This window comes from Humulus lupulus, chromosome 4 (genome assembly GCF_963169125.1).
Source record: "Humulus lupulus chromosome 4, drHumLupu1.1, whole genome shotgun sequence".
In the NCBI taxonomy this organism is placed as follows: domain Eukaryota; kingdom Viridiplantae; phylum Streptophyta; class Magnoliopsida; order Rosales; family Cannabaceae; genus Humulus; species Humulus lupulus.
The window spans coordinates 248888631-248915468 of NC_084796.1; the positions used below are offsets into that span (position 1 = coordinate 248888631).

The following is a 26838-nucleotide window of genomic DNA, read 5'->3' on the forward strand; positions in this document are numbered from 1 at the left end:
AAGAAGTACAAGGAAGCCACTCACCTTTGCTTCTATGAATTCTGGAAGAACAACCCGGAGGCCAACTTCACCTATTTATCCAAGCGGCTGAGGAAGACTTTGATGGCGCAGTGCGCCATTCGGCTGGAAGAAGAGGAAAAGGCCAAAGTGCCTGCTGCTGATGCTGAAACTGGTCCTTCGGCCGACCATGGCACTCCTGCCAATCCTCAAGACCCCCCCTGCTCCTTAGAATTAATTTTTTTTCTTTTTATTTTGTTTCCATGGCCCACGGGTCGTTTTGTAAAGACAATATATTTTTATTACTGCAAGGGCAGCTTTTACTTTTAATTAAATAGTTACATCCGAGCAGTGCTGCTCGCGGTGTAAAAGAATGCTTTTTTGATATTATAATATTTTTGTCTATTATAATATCTGTTCGCATGACCGAACTTAGCATAGTACTTTGGTTTGATTTAACAAAATATAAATTTTGAAAAATACTCTAAGTACCGTAGCATGCTTTCACTTATTTTGTTCATGTGTTTACATACCGCTTGGTATGCTTTGCTATCGATGTACCTTATATGCCCCCCAAGTGATCGAGGAGCTTTAGGTCCTTGGTCACTTGCCTTGACCATGACCTGTGCGAACACTACTGCTCGTAAGGAAATTCAACACTTATAATACAGCAAAACAACACACGTAATGAACAAATACTTGTAAAAATAAATTCACAAAGGTTGGCAAGAATGACTGGCTGCGCACAGTCCCTTATAATCTCGTATTAAAGATGGACTAAACATGTCTTTACGAGTGATCTTAAAAAGATCTTACACTTATAAGCGATTAGCCATACAACGTGGCTAACCCTTTTTCAAAACTTGTAAAAAGTAAAATTGATACAAGCCAGTCCTTTAAAAGGGGATGTTCATTGATAATACTTGCGCAGGTGTTCTTCGTTCCAGTAGCGTGGAACGAGATCTCCATTTAAGCGTGCAAGCTTGTAAGTGCCTGGATGAAGTACTTCTTCAATCTAGTAAGGTCCTTCCCAGTTTGGTCCGAGTACTCCAGCAGTTGGGTCGCGGGTGTGACAGTCAAAATCCCGTGATCCGTAAGGGGAAAGACCGGGTAAGCTGTGCAATCCCACACCGCCTGGGGAATGTCAAGTGTAATGATTCTAAGACTGTGTAGGTATGGGACTACACAGTTGAAGAGGGCTTAAATGGATTGATGGGTACTACCTATATCAGGAAGGTGCATCTTCTTTTCGGTAGTCCATCACTTGAGAACTCCATGGTTAAGCATGCTTGGCCTGGAGTAATCTAGGGATGGGTGACCTCCTGGGAAGTTTTACCAGGAAGTGTGCGAGTGAGGATAAAGCACGCTGGAAAGACTTGTCTTGGTTTGTAGGGCCAGTTGTCATTCCAGAAAGCAGCCATAGTGACGTGGGGCGTCACATAATGGTATCAGAGCTATGCCAAGGTTAAGGTTCCTGTAGACTGGCTAGGCATGTACACAGATCACTGAAGTCAAGCTCGACTCTTGGTTTGGTAACTCTTTATGTAGTTATGTGCATAACTGCCTAAATGTGGTGTAAATGTTTTACCTGTATACATGGGATATTATGAATTGTTATGTGATACATGCTGAGTGCTAAGTGCCATAAACATGTATCTGTTTGTGCATATTGAATGACTGTGGAATATGATAATTGTCTGCTTGTTCTTGGACCGTGAGGCGGCAAGAGGTTTAGTTATTACTACCTGACTGGCCGTATTGATTATTGTTTCAGTAAGGTATCAGTGACATAATGAACCCAGAACAGACAGACACTACAGCTGGCCAGAGTGGTCAGGGTCAGAATAATGACAACAGCCAAGGTCAAGAGAATGACCAATCCCAGATTCCACAGCCAGCACCTACAAACTGGCAGTAGTTGTTTAATGATTTGCAGGCTATAGTGTTGAAACAGGGAGAAGAGCTTCGTCTCCTGAGGCAGCAACAAGTGCCTGCAGTGGTTAATGTGTCAGAGGCACCTTCTGTGTCGGTGCTAGTTACTGGGCAACTGCCTGGGGTTGAAAACAGATTGAAACCTCTTTATGAGCGGTTCAGGAAACAACAACCTCCTGTGTTTGAAGGCAGTGCCGATCCTACCAAAGATGAACAATGGATGAGCATGATTACCACTATTCTTGACTTTATGAGGATAGTTGGTACTGAGAGGGTGGCCTGTGCGGCCTATATGTTTTGGGATGATGCCCGGATTTGGTGGGAAGTGGTTGGCCAGACCAAGGATGTTAATCTCCTGAGTTGGGAGGAATTTCAGACCTTGTTCAATGAAAAGTACTATAATGATGCTATAAGAGCGGCGAAGGCCGATGAATTTATGAGGCTATTTCAGGGAAGCTTATCAGTAACTGAATATGCCTTAAAGTTTGACTGTTTGGCAAAGTTTGCCAAAGAGCTGGTGCCCACCGATGGGACCAGGAGAGAGAGATTCCTCCAGGGGCTACAACCCAGGTTAGCCCGTGACGTTCGCATCACCACTGTGGCAGGAGTCACTACTTATGCACAGGTGGTGGAGAAAGCACTCACAGCTGAGAGTGCAGAGACTAAGATCTGGCGTGACAGTGCAGCCAGAAGGGATTTCAGGAGGACAGTTCCTCCATTTGTTGGTTCTGGTAGAGGTGTTGGCCCCAGTGATTAGAAGAGGAAGGTTCCTGATACCTTCCCAGTTCCAGGTCCTGACAAGAGACCTCGTGGTATTACAATAGGTCGTCCTGGGAGCAGCGAAGCCTGGAAGGCTCGTCCTGAATGCCCTAGGTGCAAGAGGCGCCATTTGGGAGAGTGTTGGGCAAAGGCCTGCTATTTGTGTGGAGTAGTGGGTCACCTTAAGAAAGATTGCCCTCAGATAGGGAAAGAAGAACCCAGAAAGGTGGACAGCTCGGCCCCAGCTCGAGTGTTCATGTTGACTCAAGCAGAAGCTGAGGCTTCCCCCTCAGTTGTTACAGGTAAGATTCTTAGTGCAGGAACCCCTTATCATGTGTTAATTGATTCTGGTGCTACACATTCCTTTGTTGCTAGTAGCATTATTGATAGGTTGTGTAGACCTTGTGATTTCTATGTTGTGGGGTTTGGTACTTTGTTACCCACTGTAGAGATAGTGGTGTCCAGAAGATGGGTCAGATCTTTGCCAGTGACAGTAGAGGACAGAGAGTTGTCAGTGGACCTGATAGAGTTAGTTATGACTGACTTTGATATGATACTGGGTATGGATTGGTTGGCAAAGTATGGGGCAACCATTGACTACAGAAGGAAGACGGTCACCTTTGAGCCTGAAGGTGATGATCCTTTTGTATTTGTTGGTACTGTGCATGGACCTCGCGTTCCTATGATTTTTGTGTTGAGGGCCAGGGATCTACTGCAGAGAGGTTGCATTGGATTCTTAGCCAGTGTGGTTGACACCATTCAGGTCATGCCAGTGAGACCAGAGGACACAAGACTTGTATGTGAGTTTCTGGATGTGTTTCCAGAGGATTTTCCAGGATTGCCACCACACAGGGAGATTGAGTTCGTTATAGAACTGGCACCAGGGACGGAGCCAGTGTCTAGAGCGCCGTACAGAATGGCCCCAGCTGAGTTGAAGGAACTGAAAGTGCAGTTGCAAGAGCTGCTAGATATGGGTTTCATCAGACCTAGTTTCTCACCCTGGGGTGCGCCAGTTCTGTTTGTAAAGAAGAAAGATGGTTCTCTGAGAATGTGTATAGATTACAGGGAACTGAATAAGTTGACAATTAAGAACCGTTATCCTTTGCCAAGGATAGATGACCCGTTCGATCAGCTGCAAGGTATGAAGGTATTCTCTAAGATCGACCTTCGTTCTGGTTATCATCAGTTGAGGGTCAGGGAGGGAGATATACCGAAGACTGCCTTTCGTTCCAGGTATGGGCATTATGAGTTTCTAGTTATGTCATTTGGATTGACTAATGCTCCTGTTGCTTTCATGGATATGATGAACAGAGTGTTCAAGGATTACTTAGACCAGTTTGTGATCGTCTTCATCGATGATATTCTGGTATATTCTCAGACTGAGTCAGAGCATGAGCGGCATCTGAGGTTGGTTCTACAGAGACTGAGAGAACATAGATTGTTTGCAAAGTTCAAGAAGTGTGAATTCTGGTTGTCTCAGGTATCCTTTCTTGGGCATATTGTCAGTAAGGAAGGGATTAAGGTAGATCCAGCAAAGATCGAAGCGGTCAGAGGTTGGCCAAGGCCAAAGAATGCTTCTGAGGTTAGAAGTTTCCTTGGATTGGAAGGTTATTACAGGCGGTTCGTGGAAGGGTTCTCAAAGATTGCTAGTGCTTTGACTGAGCTGACACGCAAGAGCCAAAAGTTTGTGTGGTCAGATAAGTGTGAGAACAGCTTCCAGGAACTGAAGCAGAGATTGATTACAGCTCCGATTCTGAGTCTTCCGACAGATCAGGAGAAGTTTGTGATTTACTGTGATGCTTCTCATCAGGGTTTGGGCTGTGTCTTGATGCAATCAGAGAGGGTTATTGCCTATGCTTCTCGTCAGTTGAAGGAGTATGAGAAGAGGTATCCTACTCATGATCTAGAGTTGGCAGCGGTGGTTTTTGCTTTAAAGATATGGAGGCATTATCTCTATGGAGAGAAGTGCGAGATTTATACAGACCACAAGAGCCTGAAGTACTTCTTCACCCAGAAAGACCTAAACATGAGGCAAAGGCGTTGGCTGGAGTTAGTGAAAGACTATGATTGTGAGATTTTGTATCACCCAGGAAAGGCCAACGTGGTAGATGATGCTTTGAGCCAGAAGGGTTCGGGGCAGATTCATGGTATGAGGCTGATAGCCAGAGAGTTAGCAGATGATATGACCAGAGCTGGTATAGAGTTGCTGGTGGGCCAGTTGGCTAACATTACGCTACAGTCTACACTGTTAGAAAGGATCAAAGAGGGTCAGTTGAGTGATCCACAATTGATCAAGATCAGGGAAGATGTTCTGGCGGGAGCATCCAGAGATTATATAGTGTCTGAGGTAGGCTTGTTGAGATACAAAGGGCGAATATGTGTTCCGTTAGACACTGCATTGAGGCGAGAGATTCTGGATGAATCTCATACTACACCTTGCTCTTTGCATCCAGGCACCACGAAGATGTACCAGGATGTGAGATCGTTATATTGGTGGCCGGGGATGAAGAGAGATGTAGTAGAATATGTGGCTAAGTGCTTGACATGTCAACAGGTCAAGGCTGAGCATCAGAGGCCGGCAGGATCACTGCAGCCTCTGGATATTCCAGAGTGGAAGTGGGAAGACATCACGATGGACTTTGTGGTGGGCTTACCCAGGACTACTGGTCAGCATGATTCTATTTGGGTGATAGTGGATCGCTACACCAAGTCAACTCACTTTCTGCCAGTGAGGACTACATACACAGTTGATCAGTATGCAGATCTCTATGTGAGAGAGATCGTGTGGCTCCATGGTGCACCTAGGTCGATCGTGCCGGATCGGGACCCCACTTTTACTTCCAAGTTCTGGGGGAGTTTGCAGAAAGCCATGGGGACAAAGTTGAAGTTCAGTACAGCTTATCATCCTCAGACAGATGGGAAATCTGAGAGGACGATCCAGATTTTGGATGACATGCTGAGAGCGTGTGTACTGGATTTCGGTGGGTCTTGGAGTAAGTATCTGCCTTTGATAGAATTCTCCTACAACAACAGTTACCAATCTACCATTGGAGTAGCACCTTATGAGATGCTATATGGTAGGAAATGCAGATCTCCCATCCATTGGGATGAGACAGGAGAAAGGAGATACTTCGGTCCTGATGCAGTTCAGAGGACCAGTGAGGCTATTGAGAAGATTAGAGCTAGAATGCTTGCTTCTCAGAGTAGACAGAAGAGCTATGCAGATCTCAAGCGCAGGAATGTGGAGTTCCAGGTAGGAGATTATGTTTTCCTCAAAGTCTCACCATGGAAAGGGGTGAGAAGGTTTGGGAAGAAGGGCAAGCTGAGTCCTAGATTTGTAGGTCCATTTGAGATCCTGGAGAGGATTGGTCAGGTGGCTTACAGATTGGCTTTGCCTCCAGCATTGTCTGCCGTGCATAATGTGTTCCATGTATCAGCTCTTCGGAGGTATGTATCTGATGTGGGTCATATTCTGAGTTATGAAGATCTGGAGCTTGAACCAGATCTCTCCTTTGAGGAGCAGCCAGTTCAGATACTTGACAGAAAGGACAAGGTCCTCAGGAACAAGACAATACCTTTGGTTAAGGTATTGTGGAGGAACAACAAGGTCGAGGAGGCGACCTGGGAGCTGGAGTCAGATATGCAGAGTCAGTATCCCGAGCTGTTCAGGTAAATTTCGGGGACGAAATTTCAGTAAGGAGGGGATAGTTGTAATGCCCCGAATTCTCCGTTGTGTTTAACGGCATGAATAGTAGGCCGGGAGGGCCATACTTGCTTAATTAAGTTATTAATTGATACAATGCATGTATATATGTTGATTATATTATGATATGATGTGAAATGCATGCATGTGAGTCCATATTTCTTATTACAGGGGTGTGATGGTAATTGGACCCGTTGAGGGTAAATTGATTATTTGCACGCATGTTGGTGATATATTTTGAGACCACATTATGATGTGGGTTTGTTCGAGCTATTTGGCATGAGACGATCAAGGAATGTTAATTATCGGTTTGGTCATGACAGGCTTAAGCTCGGGGCTCGGGGTGAGTCTCGGGGTGTTTTAAGGATTAGAATGCTACCGGGTATTAAAGGGTAACGGGATGTGAATTATTGGTGTTTGAGGATATTGAGATTAGCGGGAATTGGGAAGCGTTAATTATGATTAACGGTGTAGGTGGAAAGTGCCAAAATTACCCTTGAAGTGGTTTTAGAAGCTTTAAAAGACCTAGGGGTATATTGGTCATTTGGGATTTGGATATATATGGTTTTAGATGGCTGTAAAAACAGAACCAAAAAAACAGAGTTTTCTTTATCCTTCCCGTACGTTCATCTCTCTCACTTTCTTCTTTGGAGTTTTTGAGCTCAAAGTGTGGAACTAAGCTAGGAAATCAAGGGGCTTAGGTTATAGACTTGGTTCAGCCATTGGAGAGGGTTCAAAGCTGGTTTGAGGTGAGTTTTATCCATTGTTTTTCTGGTTTTGCCCTGTTTTAATGTTAGTTTTTAGCTTGTGTTTTTATGGAGAATTGTTGGAATTGATGGAGGTTTTAATTGGGGTTTGTCTTGGGTTTTGCTAAGGGTGTGATATATAACAAGATTAGGGATTGTATTGGAGGTTTGAGTGGTGTTTGAACTGGGTTTGAAGGGTTGGTTCCAAGAGAAAACGCAAGGGAAGAAAAACAGGGGTTTTGGTTGAACTGGTGGTTGCGCCGCGGCATGGCCAGGGTGAGCTGCGGCCCTTGGGGAAAACTAAGTTTGGGCGCCTCTGTTTGAGGGGCGGGCCGCGGCATGGCCAAGGAGGGACGCGGCCCTTAGTGGCTTTTTGGCCAGAATTGGCTTTTTGGCTCGGGGATGCAAGCCTAAGGTCTCGGGGTTGAACCTATTACCCGGTTGAGTAGTGTTTGATGTCCTGGAGGTTAGGTTTTGGTTTGGGAACCTTTTATTGTTCACTTTTTTTGATGGAATCCTGTAATTGGTTATGACCAGGTAACCGCTAAAGGACCAAAAGGTCGATCGTTCTCAGGGTTGTTCTTTTATTCATTCTTGCTCGAACCAGAGGTAAGAAAATTGCACCCCAAGTGTGACATGCATGGATATTCGTGAGGCATGTTGGTTATGTAATATGGACATGGATTGAATATGGAATGCTTAGCATATGTTGCTCACTTATGCATGGTAATAACTTATTAGTCAGGTTTGGCGAAGGTGCTAGTATCAACTGTGAAGTTGTGACTCATTAGTCAGGTTCGGCAGTGGTACTGGGCACTAGTCACGTTGCACTGACTCATCAGTCAGAATTGGCAAAGGTGTTAATATCAACTGTGAAGCTGTGACTTATTAGTCACGTTCGGGAGTGATATTGGACACTGGTCACATAGCGCTGACTCATTAGTCAGAACGGCCTTAGCGTGTATCACGCAAGCCAACAAAGATTAGATCTAATCGACTATTAGCATTGAATGACTCAAAGAGCATTAATGCCAGACCGACCCTGAGGGTCGATGAATGAAATAAGCGCTTGGAGGCTAGTGGCTTACCTAGCAGCCACTCTCCCTCGCTAGAATCATGTGATGTTCACTCGCTTGTTTGAAGGCTTTATGTTCAGTGTGATTATAATGATAATCATTTGATAATGTTTATGAAAAGTATTATGTTTTCTTGCTGGGCCTTGGCTCATGGGTGCTATGTGGTGCAGGTAAAGGGAAAGAAAAGCTCACATAGCTTTGAGTAGAGAGCTGATGTGGTGTTGTGTACATATGCGGCCGCTTGACCACCACGGCCAAGGAGTTCTCAGAGGAACTAGGGAGTTTACCCTATTTTTGCCGCTTAGGTCGGCGGGATTGTAACTTTACAACAGTAGTGTCCATTTTGTACTGAGAACAGCTTATAAACGTTTTGTTTAGCTCTGCAGAGCAGTTTGTAATGAAAATCTCCATTTCCTTTTTATTGGTTTTATACCTTAACCTGTTAATCACACTTAGAGCACGTTTTTTACCAAAGGACTCAGGTAGTGAGTCAAATTTCCGGTCCACCGTTCACCGTAACTGTTCTGGGGTAGCCAGGGCGTTACAACTTGGTATCAGAGCCTTGACCCAGCCGGAAGTGTGGCCGACGGGGACGTCGGGCCCGTAAAGGGGGGGGGGTGATTGTGACAGTCAGAATCCCGTGATCCGTAAGGGGAAAGACCGGGTAAGCTGTGCAATCCCACACCGCCTGGGGAAGGTCAAGTGTAATGATTCTAAGACTGTGTAGGTATGGGACTACACAGTTGAAGAGGGCTTAAATGGATTGATGGGTACTACCTATATCAGGAAGGTGCATCTTCTTTTCGGTAGCCCATCACTTGAGAACTCCATGGTTAAGCGTGATTGGCCTGGAGTAATCTAGGGATGGGTGACCTCCTGGGAAGTTTTACCAGGAAGTGTGCGAGTGAGGACAAAGCACGCTGGAAAGACTTGTCTTGGTTTGTAGGGCCAGTCGTCATTCCAGAAAGCAGCCATAGTGATGTAGGGCGTCATAGCGGGTGTTTAAGAAAACTCGTCGTAACACCAGGTCTCCAACGTTGAACTTCCTTTCTTTTACCCTTGAGTTAAAGTATTGGGCGACCTTTTGCTGATACGCAGCTACTCGAAGTTGGGCTTTTTCCCGTTTCTCGTCAAGTGAGTCTAGGGACTCCATCATCAGTTGGCTATTCTGGTCCTGGTCGTATGTAATTCGTCGATGGGAGGGCGGATCTAACTTGACGGGCAACATAGCTTCATACCCGTATGCTAAGGAAAACGGGGTATGACCTGTTGCTGTTCGGTGAGAAGCGCTATACGACCAGAGGACTTCGGGCAATTGTTCTGGCCATGCTCCCTTAGCGGCTTCAAGCCTTTTCTTCAGGGTGTCTTTAAGTGTTTTATTCACCGCTTCAACTTGCCCATTTGCTTGTGGATGTGCGACTGAAGAAAAGCTTTTGATGATTCCATGTCTTTCGCAGAAGTCCGTGAATAAGTCGATGTCAAACTAGGTGCCGTTGTCTGAGACAATTTTTCGAGGCAAACCATATCGGCAAACAATGTTCTTGATGACAAAGTCAAGAACTTTCTTGGTCGTTATGGTAGCGAGCAGCTCAGCTTCGGCCTACTTGGTGAAGTAGTCGACTGCTACAATTGCGTATTTCACTCCACCTTTTCCCGTTGGCAGTGATCCAATCAAATCTATACCCCATACTGCGAAGGGCCAAGGACTCTGCATCTGCTTTAACTCGTTGGGAGCTGCGCGCGGGATCTTGGAAAATCTCTGACACTTATCGCATTTTCGCACAAACTCCATTGAATCTTCGTTCATAGTCGGCCAGAAATATCATTGCCTCAGAATCTTTTTTGACAAGCTTTGCCCCCCAGCGTGGTCCCCACAGAAGCATTCATGTACCTCCTTCATCAACTCTTTAGCCTTCTCCAGTGTAATACATCTAAGCAGTGGCATGGAATATCCTCTTCGGTAAAGAACGCCATCGACCAGCATGTACCTAGCAGCCTGCCTTTGGAGGGTTCTGGCTTTGTTCCTCTCTGCTGGTAGTACACCATTTGCGAGATACTCCAAGTATGGTGCCTGAATTAGGACAGCGGTACGAATCATGTATAAGGCTTGTTTTGTGTTTTTACATTTGACGAAGGAAAGACTCAAAGTGGAGGTTCAACAAGGTTTTGAAGGTTCATCAAAGTTGAAGAAAATTGCTCTACAATTAGGGTTTGTATCATAATTCTCAATCTTTATTTAATCTCTGTCAACCATAATTTGGCGTAGATTCTAAATTTTGTTGTGGTGTAATCTCACTCTCCCCCAACAATTTGTCATCCCAATAAATAATTATTTTTTAGAATTATTTATTTTTTTAATTTAAAAAAGCTGTTGCAACAATAAATTTTACCATATAGGGCAATATATTCAAATTGTGCCTACACTAAAGGTACTCCCATGAGACAAAATATGTCATTTTTTGTAAAGACTACAATATTTATCGTGACATATTTTATCATTGTAATAGCTTATTACAAGGATATCAATTGTCACTGCAATAAAATACTTTTAGTATATATATGTGTAATAAAACGCATACCAATGACCAAATGGAGAAAAATCAAAATTCAATATAGTTAGCAACTCAATCATGCAATGAAATAACCTTCGAATTCTGCTATACAACAAAACTCAACAAAAAGAAAAATCAAGTAGAGCAACAATAACCAGTGTGTTTGGTGGCAGATACTTCATGATCACTATCAATATGAATAATCTGTTTGGACTTGAGACTTGTGGGTGTTTGGTATTGATCATTGGCCACTAATAGTTTAGCTTGCAAATTCTTTTGGATTGTGATTTCATGTATTTTGGTAACCATATTGAGAAAAGCTTCCTCAACATTAAGATTCTCCAAAGCTGAAGTTTCCATGAAACACAAACCTTCTTTCTCTGCCAAACCCTTTCCATCCTCTTCGTTGACTTCTCTCGATGATTGACCTAAATCTGATTTGTTACCAACTAAAACCACAACCATTTCTGGGTTCCCGAACTCCCTTAGTTCTTTCAACCATTTTTTTACATTTTCGAATGTTTTTTGTCGTGTGATGTCGTACACTAATAGAGCGCCCAGTGCCCCACGGTAGTATGAACTTGTAATTGCCCTAAACCTGTAAAAATAACATCTCTTTTATATAAAAAAAAAATGTGTAGATAACGAAAATTCTTGGTTTTAACCATTTTTTTCCATTAACTTTAACAAAATATTCTTATATTTAAGAGAGTATTCTTATATTTAATGTACATTATACATTGATTTTACTTAGTATATATATATATATGAATATTTTTATTTAAATAATTAAATGATGTAACATGTATTAATCAATTAGACATGAATTTGAAAACTAAAATTAGACAAATATTCCTAATAAATGTCAATGTAAATTTATAGGATAAATAGTGTTGGACCATTTTATCTTTACTCAATTAATATTATTTAGGAAATATTTTATTTGGTTTATTCTATTTTAGTTAAATTCCATAAATAATCATTTGGCTGTAAAAATAGTCAAGAATAACTATTAATTTTACAAAGTTTATAGAATTTAATCCACTGCCAGTACGAAATTTAATTAATGATATGGTCGATTTTCTGATAAACTTTCTTAATATGGCCCTTTTATCCCCATTCTTGCACTTACATAATAACATTTGTAATTATATGTAAAAGGATTTATACATTTTTAGATCCTGTGTTTTGTCCTATTACCTGTTTAGACCATGTGTTTTGACAAATTTTTTTTTTAATCCTATGTTTTGTAAAATGGTTAAAATAGAACTCTAAACTCAATTTTGATGAAGAAAAAATTAAATATAACAATACAGATTTTAAGCAGAATGATTTTATTTTTGTTCTGAATTGTTAGTTTGGTAACTTATTTGTGATTTTAGTTGAGAAAACATTGACCAAAATCGGGTTTAAGGTTCTATTTTAACAATTTTACAAAACATAGGGTCCAAAAAATCATTTGTCAAAACACAAAGTTCAAACAGGTAATAAGATAAAACACAGGGTACAAAAAAGCATAATCCCTATGTAAAATAATCGTATTAAGATAAAATTAATCAAAATGAGTGTAGAATTAATTTGAGTGTAGAATTAATTTGAATAGGTCTAACAAATAAATTATTATAAAGCTGCCTGACTTGTTGCATATTTTCTAATAAGTTGATTTATTAATTATATATGTTTGTTTGGAAAAAAATTACAAGATTTTTCAATGCCATAAATATGGATAATTTAAATTTTATTGTTGTAATAAGAAGCATAGGCATTAAAAACTTTGTTTGTGTATATGTTTATGTTGAGAAAGTAGAATTGTAATAAATAGGATTAAATTAAAAATATAAGAAAAAAATAAATGAGTTGATTATTCACTAATAAAACAAGAGAAATTAGATGCAAAGTCATTGAAATAATACAAGAACATGAGAGATTAATTAAAATAAAATAAAATTATTTAAGTATTTTAATGGGATTAAGTTATTCTATACTAGATCGATTAAATTAATTAGTGAATATTGTAAACTATGACTCTCACAAAGTATAAACAAAACTATTTGAGTAGTGAGTACTCATATATTTTCTGTTTATGGTACAAATAACCAAACATTAATTCATTAATTTTAGTTTCTTTTTGGGTAGATAATCCAGAGATTAAGGGTCAAAATTGGAAGAATATATAAAGCTTTTTTTATTTTAGTTTTGGATATATACATGTGATGATATTCATACTTAAAATATACATAAACACCCTAATTACATATACAAGGTTTTTTTTTTTTTTTTGACAAATACATATACAAGTTTTTTACTTTTTTTATTTTTTATATTTTTATATATGTTTCTATATAAAGTTTTAAAATAAATACTATTTATGTTTATATGTTATTTTTTCATAATGTAAAGAAACAAAATTAAGGATGATAGGTGTGCATAATTTAACCAAAAAAAAAATTTAATTTTGTAATAAAAAAAGAGATATTTTTATAAAATTTGGGAGTGTGAATATAATACCAAATATATATACCTCAAAAAGTGGGAAAATTATACTATACACAATGATGGGAAAAAGGAAGGTTCGTAGTAGTAATCATGTTATTGTTTCCTTTCTCAGTACATCATGTTATAAAAGAATATATATTTAGTTATTTTTCAAATATAAATAATAAACAAACAATAAACTAATATTCCTCAAGAAAAAATAAAATAAATATAGCATATTTTCTAAAAATATATAAGCAATCCCACAAAAAAAAAATTATAATAATTAGATTGATTTTACTATTATAATGTAAAGGTACAAATATGCTTTCATTTCCAAATTGAAAATGGTAAAATTTAGGGCAATTATAATGTCTATGTGGGGTTGTTTCTTCTTCAATTTCAATCTCTTTCTTATGTTCTAAGTTGTCATAAATGAATTTTCAGAGAGCTCTTTGTACATATTATGAATATGTTACTTAGTACCATCACTACCATATAGCTCTTTATAAAACATTAATAAATATGTGGAATTCTAGACATTATATAAATTTATTATAATAAATGTTATTTACACCTCTTTACTTTTGATTAAATACTAACTTATTCATTTCTTGTTTAATACCAGCTAATATTTGACAAATTAGTACAAAAACATATTATTGTACATAATTTTAATAAAATTTATTTTTAATGTTGCTGGAATATTTCTATATTAATCAAATTTATGTAATTTAAATAGAATTATTTAGTAATATTGAAAATAAATTTGATTAAAATTATATTATATATGTGATAGTGATGTAAATTGGTATTTAAGCAAACAAGTGTGGTATAATCTCTTATTTCCCACTATGTTGCTAATTAAATTTTATACCTAATCACTATTGTTAGGTTATATTATTTGATTGAAGGAATGAAATATAAGAATTGGAAGTTGGTTATAATCTAAAATATTAGAATGATATTCTAAATGGAAGAATTTTTCTATAATCTGATTATTCCTTCTAAAAATTGAGGAAATTCCAATGCATAATAAAAATAAAAATAAAAATTGTTAATCTTTTATATTAAATTTTATTCATATTTGTGTTCTTATGTTCTCATTTTAATTTTACTAATTTTATTATTCTCAATTAAACAACGCCTTAAAAATTGTAAAATACCCAATTTATTTTCTAAAAGAGACTATAAATATATATACACATATGGAAAAGAAAAAAAGTAAAATGGTATTTTTCTTTTTCTTTTGAATCAATCTTAAATATAGTTAAGATAAAAATATATATAGGATTCTATATATATATATATATTAATCTTTGGGAATTAGGTATGATCATAAATAAAATAAAACTTTAGCATATGTAAAATAAAATTTAATACATAACCCAACTAAAAAAAGAAAAAGAAGAAGAAAGACATTATATAGTCCCTTCACTATATTGACTCTGTCCCTACATTTAATATATATATATATATATATATATATTTATATAAAAGTAGAGGATGAGTAACTAGTGGGAAAGTCCATATGGTTAGAGATGTCAACCTTTAAATTATTTTAATTTGCTTTTATTATATAATTTATGTGACTTGTTAATATCTTCTTCTTCTTTTTTCATAAATATAGTTTTTATGTTATTAATGTGAAAAAATATAAGGATTATACTTTATTTAAACTGTATGGAAAAATTTATTAAAGAAAAAAATACAATATAAAAAACATAATTGCTAACTAATTAAATGTGAGAAATTTGATTAAAAATAAAATTATGGCATAAACAAAATTTTATACAAAAATATGAGGAACTAACCTATAGCCATAAAATAACTTTTTTTTAAAAATCATATTTTTACAAATTTTATTAAAAAAATTTATATAAAATGTAATTTTTTTTTTTAAAATGCGTTAGGTATTTTATTTTTCGTTTCGAAAGATTTATGATATAATTTTTTAATCATAGCTCTTCGATTTCTCTAGACATGCTCTTAGGTTAACAATAGACTAATTTCGATGGAAAAAAAATAGAAATATCTTTCTATATTCATAAATGTGATTTAATCATTTTATAAGAAAAAATAAAGTAGAGTATGAGTAACCTAAGCCATGCCTATATTATATTATAAAGCCGTAACTGGCGTTGGCTCCACTAAATAATAAATACCAATAATATGATTATTAACCAAAAAGTTTTATTAGTAAACAAACAATGAAAGGGGCTCACATGTTGTTATAACTATTCTTTTTAATCTATGGATATGACCAAAGACATCAATAACAACAAACCGAATACATAATAATAATAATAATAATAAGGTTTTTTTTTAAAAAATTATATTTTGTCCAATTATCTGTTTGGATTATGTATTTTGATAAATGAATTTTTAGACTCCGTGTTTTATAAAATGGTTCAAATAAAACCCTAAATTTGATTTTGATCAAAATTTTCTGAACTAAAATTACAAATAATTTACCAATCTAATAATTTAAAACAAAAATAAAATTATTTTGTCTAACAACTATATTATTATATTCAATTTATCAAAATACAGCGTTCAAACATATAATGTGACAAGACACATGAACTAAAATAGTATAAACCCTACTACTACCACTAATAATAATAGAAATTTAATTAAAAATTAAGAAAGAAACATTATTAATTCAATTTGGGAGTCTTTAACATTTTTAATCAATGAATTATTTTAGGTAAAAATGGGTCCCAAAAGAGTTGATTATATTTTCTTCTTTACGCTTACAACTCTGACTTTAATATTCAAAGAGTCTGATTTTACAGACTGCCAGAAACATCATTCTTGTCTTTAAATACCTATAAATATATTTTTTATATAAATATTTGTAATTTTGTACATTATTTAAATAATAAATAAGTTTGATAGGTTTATAATTATTATATTTACAAATTATAATGAGTTCTGTTGTCTTCAACCCCAATTAAATCAGAAATTAAAGCTTGTTTTATGAGCTCACGGTATTTAAATATTTAACATAAAAAATTGTAGAAATTTTGGAACTTTTAAGTTTTGAGAATTTAATTACTATAATTAAAACTTGAGGACTAAATCGTAATATTGATTTAGTTCAAGGACCACTAGTGTAAAATTTCTAAAACCTCATCTCAGTTAGGCCATTTTCATGGACTCTTCTCCAAATTCAATTATTGATAATCGAACAAATAATCAACTTAATTAGTTAAGATATTTCAATTTAATTAATCTAATAATACAATACCTAAACTTAATCATCTTTATGTTATATTCTATCCTATCATCAACTCAAAATAATTTCTGATCAACTCTTTAGAAACACAAGTATAGTATTGTTCAGAAAATTTCTAACACACAAACATATATATATATATAAATATATGTGTATATATATATATAAAGGTACCTTTCTTGGCCAGCAGTATCCCATATTTGAGCTTTGATGAGTTTATCACCAACCCTAATATTTCTGTAAGCAAACTCAACTCCAATGGTGGGTTTTGAGTCTAATCGAAATTCGTTTTTGGAGAACCTTGAAAGCAGATTTGATTTTCCCACTGCTGAGTCTCCAATCAGAACTGCCTTGAAAAGATAGTCACAATCTTCATCAAAGGAATCATCCATGGTGATGATGATGATGATCAAACTCCTAGAAAGGAAAAGAAAAGAAAAGAAAAGAAAAGAAAATTTTGAAGAGGAGAAATGAATAGTGATATGAATAGATTTGATGATGAAAGGGAAAAGAAAGTCTTATGTTCCTAAATATATAATACAAAGAAGTTGATAAGGAATGTACTATATATCAAAAGTAAAGATCATTTGTGTTTTTTGGAAAGTATATATATATATATAAATATATATATTTGAGTATGTTTACATGTGAAGACATGAGATATTAGATATCATAGATGTGTTTTGATGTTGTTGTCAAGGCTAGTGCTTGTAATTAGCAAAGTAGGAAAACCCCTTTTTGAAAATAAAATTTTCTTTGACTAATTTTCCTACCCTTTTAGGGTCCAATCATGTTAAGACACGTGGAATTTGGAGTTATGGTGTATTTTTGGATTTCTTTGGGAGCTTACGTGGCGTTCTCTTATTGGTTGTTTCATACTTTTATGCCAATAGAGCACTGATCTTAACTGTAGGGGAAAAAGTTGCTTTCATGCTTCCGGATATTTAGTTGCTTTGAATAAGGGTTTTTAGGGTGATAATTGTTAATGATACCAAAAGCTTTCCTCTCTAATATAATTAATTTATTAGTTTTTAGATGTGACACGTGGCGTTGGAGATTATGAAGTGCTTTGTAATTAATAATAAAAATATGTTTTAATATAGCTATTTTTTCTTTTAATTTGGTTAGAATATGCATAAAGTAGGAAATTTATTTTTAGAATAATACAAAAAGGTAGTGTCATGATAATACATTTTTATGTAAAAATAATATAATTTTTTGTTTGGACGCCTACTCTAAAGCTAAGGCAGGTTAGGCCTATGCTTGGGCCCCTAAATATGATAGTTTAGCTAGCTAGGCCCATTTACATATTATTCATGGCCAAGTCCAAAGCATTTATTCTTTGAGGAAATTATATTTTATATAGGATTTTTAATAAAGTGTGCAAAAATATGATTTTTTTTCAAAAAAAGTTTATCTGTAGCTTTTTTTAAGATTTTTCACTTTTGTGGGTTTATTTTCCCATATATTTTTTTTATAATAATTGGTTTATGTCATAGTTTTACTCTTAATCAAATTTGGAAAGGTATGTTTGTAATTTGATTATTATATTTTTAGGTTATTTATTTTTTAATATTGTTTTTATATTACTAAATTTATATTACATTTTTCTTTGGTTGTTTTGCAAATTTTTTTTTGTAATATGAATTGTTTTTAAAATTATTATTTATTTATTTATTATAAACATGTTTTTTTTAAGATTGTACGTTTTTTTTTCAAATCCTAGGTAGGGTAACCAGTTACTTGATTGATCTTAAAAAAAAATCCTAGAGCTAGGTTAAATAACATGCACCAGGAGGGGTAACCAATTATCCTGAGATGAGTAACTTTCTGCGAGGGGTAACCAGTTATCCTGAGATGAGTAACTTTCTGCCATAAGAGAGGTAACCAATTACCTAAGAGGGGTGACGTGTTAATTATATTAAATATGAAAAGAAACATCAAATTTGAAGGGAAAAATGGAAGAACACTTCATTAAAAAGGAAGAAGAAGTAACTATGATTTTAGTAACATAAGTAACTAGTTACCATAAAGAAACCATAAATATACACACACCAGAACGTGAAAGTAACAAGTTACCCTCAGAAATATACACACAAAGAATGTGAAGGTAACCAGTTACCCATTCACGTTTTCATATTTTTATTAGTTTTCTTTCCAAATTTTGGTATTCCTATAAGTGTTACAATAAAAAGAATTTTTTTTATATATAGTGGAAAAAACTATAAAAAAATTACAATAATAAAAGATAATAAATAAAAAATAGTAGAATAATTATGTAATGTTAAAATATATGTATGAAAAAAAAAGAAATAGAATGAGAAAAGATTAAGTACAAAAATGAAAAAAAAAAAAAAAAAAGAAATGATGAATGAAAAAAAATAGATGAATAAATAAGAATGAAAAGAAGAAGAAGAAGAAAAATAATGGGAAAATGAAAAAAAAAATATGAATGAAAAAATTGGTAGAAAAAAATGAAAAAAAAATGGAAGAAGAAAAAAAAAAGCTCATATGTGAGAAAAAAGAAAAAAAAAAATGGAAAGATAAAATCATAAATACAAAAATGAAGAAAAAATAGAATGAAAAAAAAAACTGAAAAAATATGAAAAAAAAACAATACAATACAAATGAAAGAAAAAAATAGATAAATGAATAAAAATAAAAATAAATGAAAAAATGGAAAGAAAAAAAGATGAAGGAAAAAATTGGTAGAAAAAAAAAAGAAAAAGGAAAAAATGGAAAAAAAAAAAACAAGTAAGGAAAAAAAATAATAAAAAATGATGGAAAAAAATTTTAAAAAAATAAAATTACCTTCAAAATCAAAGAAAACATAACTATGATAAAAAAAATGTGACATTTCCATATTTTAGTTAGCTACTAATTGTATTTCCTATACTTTAACTTTTTCTTTAATAAATTTCACATACAAATTAAGAAAAGTATAATTCCCATATTTTTGCACATTAATAGTATAAAAGCCATATTTTTTAAAAATTCTCAAAAATAAAAAATCATAGGCCCAATGACAAGGGATCCAGGTTCGTTAACTTAATATTATAAGAAATGTGAGAAGAATTAAAAAAAGGAAGGTGCTTACTATTTTAACCGTTTAAGAAACTTAATAAAAAAATAAAAAATAAAAAGAATCACACATACTAATCTATATTTACATAAAGGAGAACACTAAAAAATTGATGTGACACACTAAAATCTCTAGAATGTATTCTATTTATTTTCTATTTTTTCACATATTTTAATTTTTTTTATAATTTATCATTATTTTATTAATATATATCCATCCTTAGGTAACTTTTTTTTTTACAAAAAAAATTAATAACCATAAACCTAAAAACATAACTCACTCGTCCCATCTCCCTCTCATTCTTTTCTCAGCCGCTCTCTTTGGACTCAATCTCTCTCACTCGATGGCGACGGGCTAGTGATCTGCGATTGTTTTTATGTTTCGTGAGTGTAGAGTCCCAGAATGCTTACTTAGTTAGCTAGCTAGTAGTAGTTGTAGTATTTTAAATTTCATGGATTTTAGTTCAAACCGGGACTTAGTTGAACACTCGTAGCAACACTAATAAATTTTATGAGTTTAATCTATAGTTGAAGAATATTAATTATAACATAAGGGTTGATTAATATAGTTGATCATAAAGATGTTATTTATTATACTATAAGGTTTAGATAGAATTATTAAGATCATGACACTTGTTGTGTGCATGTTTATTTAAGGATTTAATTGTAGTTTAAATAAAAGAAAGTTCAAGAAAGCTATAGAATCTTCCAAGACCATTAGGATCATGACATTTGTCACAATCTTGTTTATTTGTGGATTGAATTGTTATTTAGATAATTAAATAGATTTTCCGTAACTTTAAGGTACTGTAACTTTCGACCTATTTTTTACTCAGTTATGTTATGAATTTCGAAAAATAGTATTTCTAGAAAGTTATAGATAATTGAATTAGCTTTCTAACAGTATAAAGATAGTCTAAATCAGAGTTCTACAGCTCTAGTTATGTTGATTTTACTATAGGTGAATTTAGAGTTACGAGATTTAGAAAGTTAGAAGTTAGGATTATATTTTATTTAAATTTAAATTTGGATTATAATTAGAATGAAATTAAATATATTTTTTAAAATAGAAGAAAGATCTGGAAACTCTATAACCTTCCAGAACCACTAAGAGTATGACACTTGTCATGATCATGTTTATTTAAGGATGTAAATATTTATGTTTAATAAGATGATTTCACTCCTCAAACTCTATAAATAAGACCTAGTACCCAACTCTTTCACTTACTCTTCAGTTGTGATCATACTCCAAGGTGCTAGTGAGAACATAAGAGTGATACACTCGGGTTGAGAAATAAAAAGTTTTATTATTCTTAAGCTTTATCAAACACTTGGAAAGTAAGGATTGGAGTATTTCGGTATTGGAGTTAGGCCAATCCTTAAAATCAACAAAGGTACCCTTATTGTTAAGTTTAATTCTTTTGATTCCTTAGTTTCTTTAGTTTTCATTCAAGTTCTAACTTTTGTTATGGTTTTGTGATTAGGTTTTTAAGCTATTTGAACTTAAGGTGTCTTTTCGGTGAGTTTTATCTTGGTGGTTTAATTCTATTATTTTCATCTTTTTCCTTTAAAAATTCTCGCGCTATTCTATTGCTGGTTTTAGGAGTGTTTTACGTCCCGCATTTGTTCTCATATCCTAGTTTTGGTAAAGAAATACTCGCTATGCTTTTATGTTGTGTTATGTTTAATATGTGATGATAAGTTTATGTTTTAATATGTTATGTTATGATTTACCCTATCTCAAATATTAGACAGGGGACATAGATGGTTTATCACATGTCATAATGACCATTATTAGTATACTCTTATATAGTATATGTTATAATATGTTTATAGTACATGTTATGATATGTTTTTAGTATATGTTATGATATGTTTATAACATATGTTATGATATGATTTTATGTGTATGTTTATGTTGTTAGTAGTTTTTCATTGCTGAGCATTAGCCTCACTCATTTTCTTTTAGTATGATGCAAGAAAATAGATGCAGAGGCGGAATGATTCTTGGAAGCTTGGTGTGTGTATGGAGATGAATGAAGTGGATGGGCTACGTGTCGATTCGAGGACAACGTTTTTTTTAGTCTCTTTAAAATTATGTTTTTCCGCATGTAGCTTTGTAAACAATTTTATTTAAAATTATGTTTTATTTTAAAACAATGAGCTCATTTATGTATTACAAATATTGTTTTTCTAAAGTTTTTAATAAAGCTATTAATTTTCTTATGTATGTTCTTTTCAAAGTTTTGCTTATGTCTAGTAGGTTTAATGACCTAAGTTTCATAGATAGTTGGGTTGTTACAATGAGAGTTCTTGATATACAATAGGAGAGATTAGACAACTTATTTCTTTTGCTTTTGTGATTCATTATCTTTTTGTAATTGGTTTTCAAGCTTTAATAAATACTAATAGATTTTTAAGTTTTTATGTTGCCATTGTTTTTGTGTTTCATGAGAGTTCTTGATATAATTCTTATGCTTTTGTGTTGCGATTGCATCTACCCGTAGAAAAATTATTGAAAATTTTGTACTTTTGGAAAGTTCAAATCTAAAGCAGCCATAATAGCAATAGTGGCAAAGCAAACAAATGTTGTAGAGCTTGATCACCCAAAGCCTAAATAAAAACATAAACTCATAGTTGTAAGATTTTATTTTTAACATATGATTATCTCTCTTATTGTTTTATCCTTTTAATGAAAACCAACTACAATTGAGAACATCATATTTTACTTCTGTTATGTTATTTTTTCTCTTTTTTTATTTTAATTTAAATATTAATTTTAATTCAAATAAAATATTTATTAATAGCCACTTTTCTAATAATTATATTGAAAACTCAATCATATAAAAATTGACTATTTGCGACTTTCTATTCACATATCTTGATTTATTTATAAATAATATACTTATTATAACTAATTTTATGATAATTATATAATAAATCAATCAAATGTAGTTGCCATTTATTTTCATGATTTTTCATTCTATATTTGTTTTGATATTTCGAATTCAAAATATTTTCATTTATATTTAAATAAGATATTTAGTCATAACTGATTTCCTTATAACTATAATTATAAATTATCATATATAACTTGACATTTAATTAATTCATATCTATTTAATACTACATTTGTAATTTTTCTCATTATATATAAATATCTATATTATTTAACTATAATATCTATTTTTATTTTGTGTTTTTATTTCAACCATATAACTATAAAGTTTTATTTAATAATATTTAGTTTATATGATTTTACAAACCATTATATTAGTTTATTTTAAAGCTTTTATGTTTTTAAGCATCGTATAAGTAATTAAATGTCAATTTTCATTAATTTAATGTTTTCGTGTTTTTTTTCATAACCATATCTATTTTTCTTTTTGTATTTTTATAATCATATAACTATATATTTTTATATAATAATATTTTGTTTATATAAATTTTTAAACCAATAAAAATTATATATTTATATGAATTAACTTATTCATTTGATATTAGTTTATTTTAAAGCTTTTTTTGTTTTTTGTTTTTTTATAACTGTTACTTTCATTCATATTTTTAAAAAATAATAATGATAAAATGTAAGTTAAGAATATTACTTTTGTTATGTTCTTTTCCCTCATTTTTTATTTTAATTTAAATAAGATATTTATTGACAATTAACCTTCTATTAATTATAATAAAAAGTCAATCATATAAAAATAGACAACTTGACGATTTTCTAGTCATGATTATCTTTTTATCGTTTTGAAATTTCAAAAACAAAATTTAAAATATCTTAATTTTAAATAATATATTTATTATTAACTAATTTTATAATAATTATAATAATAAGTCAATTATTTATAATTGGTATTTATCTTCAAGATTTTTTCATTTTATATTTATTTGTTTCGATATTTTAAATTCAAAACATTTTAATTTATATTTAAATAATATATTTAGTCATAACTAAATTTCTAATAATTATAATAATAAATTATCATATATAAATTGGCATTTAATTAATTCAAATCTATTTAATACTATATATTTTTCTCATTATAAATATCTATATTATTTAACTATTTACAAATACCATTATTGAAAAAATGACCTCTTTTACTTGCAAATATCATTATTGAAAGAATGATCTCCTTTACTTAAAATTCTCCTTGGACCAAGGCAAAAATTGTTTAAATTTGGAAAAAATATAAGGACTTATAACTATGTTTGTATTTACATCAATTATGAGTGGTCAAGTTGATGCATCACTCAATTAATCAACAAGTTCTTATGTTTTCTGGATGAGTAGTCAAAATTATCATCACATTGGTTCTTTGTTGCCAGGAAGTCATATAATAATAAATAAAAGCACGTGTATACCAAGTTGTTCAATTTGTGTTTTCGACACTTTAATAATTCAGAATTTATCAAAGACTGTAACACCCTAATTTCACAAAATATTATTGAGAACACAACGTTGGATTAAAAACATAAAATTGCTCATTTATTTAAGAAAATTATAATAAGCAAATAGATCCCATATTTTTACAAAAATAAAGATACTTAAAGAAAATGCTTTCATAAATAAAAGTTTAGGCCCTTGATCATTCATTGACTATATGGTCCCCACGAAAACATCACTAAGCTCAATTTTCATTCATTCCAACCAAACAACAAATTAGTGTTATATTTTAAATATAATGTTGACTGATTAAATAAGTGTTACAATAGTGAGCTATTTAATCTAGGGGGGAATACTATATTATTTATAATATAATGTTTAGATTAAATAAATGTAACAAAATGTGTCACATATTGTAACATAATATATATATATATATGAAAGTTACATTTTTAGATAGTGTGAATATCAAAATGTGTAACATATTTGGGGTTACAAAAACAGTTACAAATTTGTAACTCTCAAATATTACCCAATAATGTATAGATTTGATGTTACACATTTTGATTTAAATTTGTCAAAGTATTAAGTGATATGAATGTTGGAGACATGATTTTAACCCTCATAATGTGTTTGGAGGTTACAAAATTGTGTGGGAAGAGTATAGAACCGTTTGGAAAAATTGCACAAAAGTGTGTGCTAAAAATGAGTTGTGGCCGCGGCCACAAGTGTTCCTAGCCGTGGCATATGGAACAGAGGCTCACGACCGCGGCCAAGAATAGCTTTGGCTGCGGCCAGTGAGGCTAACAGCCAAAGCTATTTTTTCATTTCCATTTTGAACGGTTCCAACAACTCATGTAACTCTCAAAACTAGTTTTTAAGTCCCTAAACATCCAGCTAAATATTGGAAACAATCATGGGGGTTGGTGGAATTTGAAATTCAAAGGGTTTCTCAAAACTCTATAAATAAGAGTATATTGCTCACTTGTAAGACAACTCTATTTCTATCCACTAGAGCACTTGACTAGAAATACACTAAAATACTTGATTATTAGATAGAGCTATTTCCAATATTGAAATAATCATTTAGTGCTTGAGATATGGGGAAATAAGTTTTTGGACAAAGATTGTAAACCTTGTTCAAGCTGGTGATCCCTAATGCTCTTCATTTTGGTTGTGTGAGTGAGAGTATTTGCTTATTGTTCTTGTTCTTCTCTTCTTCTATTTCTATTTACTTGTATTTTGTAAGAGAGTTGTAACTCTTATTTATCAATCATCTTGTTTATTGTAACATTTTGCATAGAGTTTTATCTTTGGTTTTACCATTTCCATTGAGTATAATATATATCTCTAACACTTAGTCTTAATGAAAACATGTTAAGATGATTAGATCACTCTCGTTGTTCATAAATTACAACATTCAATGGAGTATGGCTAGTTTTAGTAAAAACAAATGGTTCATCTTTCCTAATTATGTAATCAATGTCCATCATTTCTCAATGAAGGAGAATTCTCTACTTTCACACTTTACAGTTATCCCCTATCAATTAGGACATGTCACAATGAATATAAAAAGTTCGCAAGTCATGAATTTGTATTAAAGATCACATGTTTATTAAAAATTGGGGAGCGACTACAACGCATCCACTTTTTTTACAACACTGATGCAATTAGTTTGTGTTTTCTACACCTTGATAATTTTTTTTTCAATTTTTTTGTATGACAATGTATATTGTATTCATTTAAGACACCCTGTAAATTTTCAAGAAATTCCGAATAATTTACAGTGCCGAAAACAAGGTTCAAGCAATTAACTTTTACACCCGTATACAAAAACTAGCATATAGCAATGTGCAATGCACGCTTGCTTAGTTGTATTGAGAAAATGTGTGAACTTAGTTTTATGTTTTAACTTTCGTATTAAATTTTATTATATAATCAAGGGTAGGTAATCATTTGGTACAATGTATTTTTGTAAAGTATCGTTTTGAAACCCTATATTTACATTAATGGTCATTTGGTACTTTGTATTTTGAGATCGTACATATTTAGTCTCTTGTATTTTAAAATCGTACATATTTGGTACCGTAAACTAAAATTTAATTGATAGAATTTTACCAATTTAATCAAACTTCTCTCAATTAGATGAGTTTCAAATTTAAATTTAATTACTTAATTACATATAACTGATGATAGTTTTATCATATTGATAAAATTTTATATATCAAATTTGAATCTAGGGCATCAAATATGTATGATTTTAAAATACATGGTACCATATGATTGATTATTAAAAAAAAAAGGTACCAAAACGATACTTTGCAAAAACACGGGTACCAAATGAGTAAATTTCCTATAATTAATGTCATATATTTTAAAAGACAATATTTAATATAATGTATAACATAAAGATATTACTAAAAATACCGTTGGAATTCAAACAATAGCATTGTTGATAAGTATATAATGGTTTTGTTTCTGAACGAATGATCTTGTTAGTGAACGATTTTAAAGGCTAGACCTTCGTAAATAATAATAATAAAAAATCTATAGTTTAATAAAGAATGAGATTTTGTCTAAATAAATAAATAAATGAAGAAAGGGGTTAATTTGTGTTTGTAATTTAGAATGATGATTCATCGTTGTTGTCATCTTGTGTGGCTTCAATGGACGTAATAGTGAAATGCTTGTATTTGACATTCTTCATTTGCAGACAATTTGAACATCCTGTAAATTTTCAAAAAATTCCGAATAATTTACAGTGCCGAAAACAAGGTTCAAACAGTTGACTTTTACACGCATATACAAAAATCTAAGCATGCATACAACAAGTTGTTTGTACCCTGTTTTCGGTACCATAATTTATTCGGAATTTCTTGAAAA

General features: G+C 32.7%; 1 protein-coding gene across 1 annotated transcript; it reads right to left on the minus strand.

The window, feature by feature from the left end:
• Window positions 1-10795: 10795 nt before the first annotated feature.
• LOC133831650 (ras-related protein RABA6b) lies at window positions 10796-17070 on the minus strand. Its single transcript, XM_062262022.1, has 2 exons — window positions 16656-17070; window positions 10796-11363 (listed from the first exon to the last, which is right to left on the minus strand). Exons 1-2 carry the CDS (start codon window positions 16871-16873, stop codon window positions 10901-10903), a joined length of 681 nt encoding a protein of 226 aa, XP_062118006.1. The 5' UTR covers window positions 16874-17070; the 3' UTR covers window positions 10796-10900.
• Window positions 17071-26838: the final 9768 nt, after the last annotated feature.

Coding starts and splice junctions, on each gene's coding strand:
- LOC133831650 (XM_062262022.1), bottom strand. CDS start 16,873: ATGGATGATTCCTTTGATGAAGATTGTGACTATCTTTTCAAGGCAGTT. Junction 11,364..16,655: donor GATACTGCTGGCCAAGAAAG/GTACCTTTATAT, acceptor TTATTTTTACAG/GTTTAGGGCAATTACAAGTT.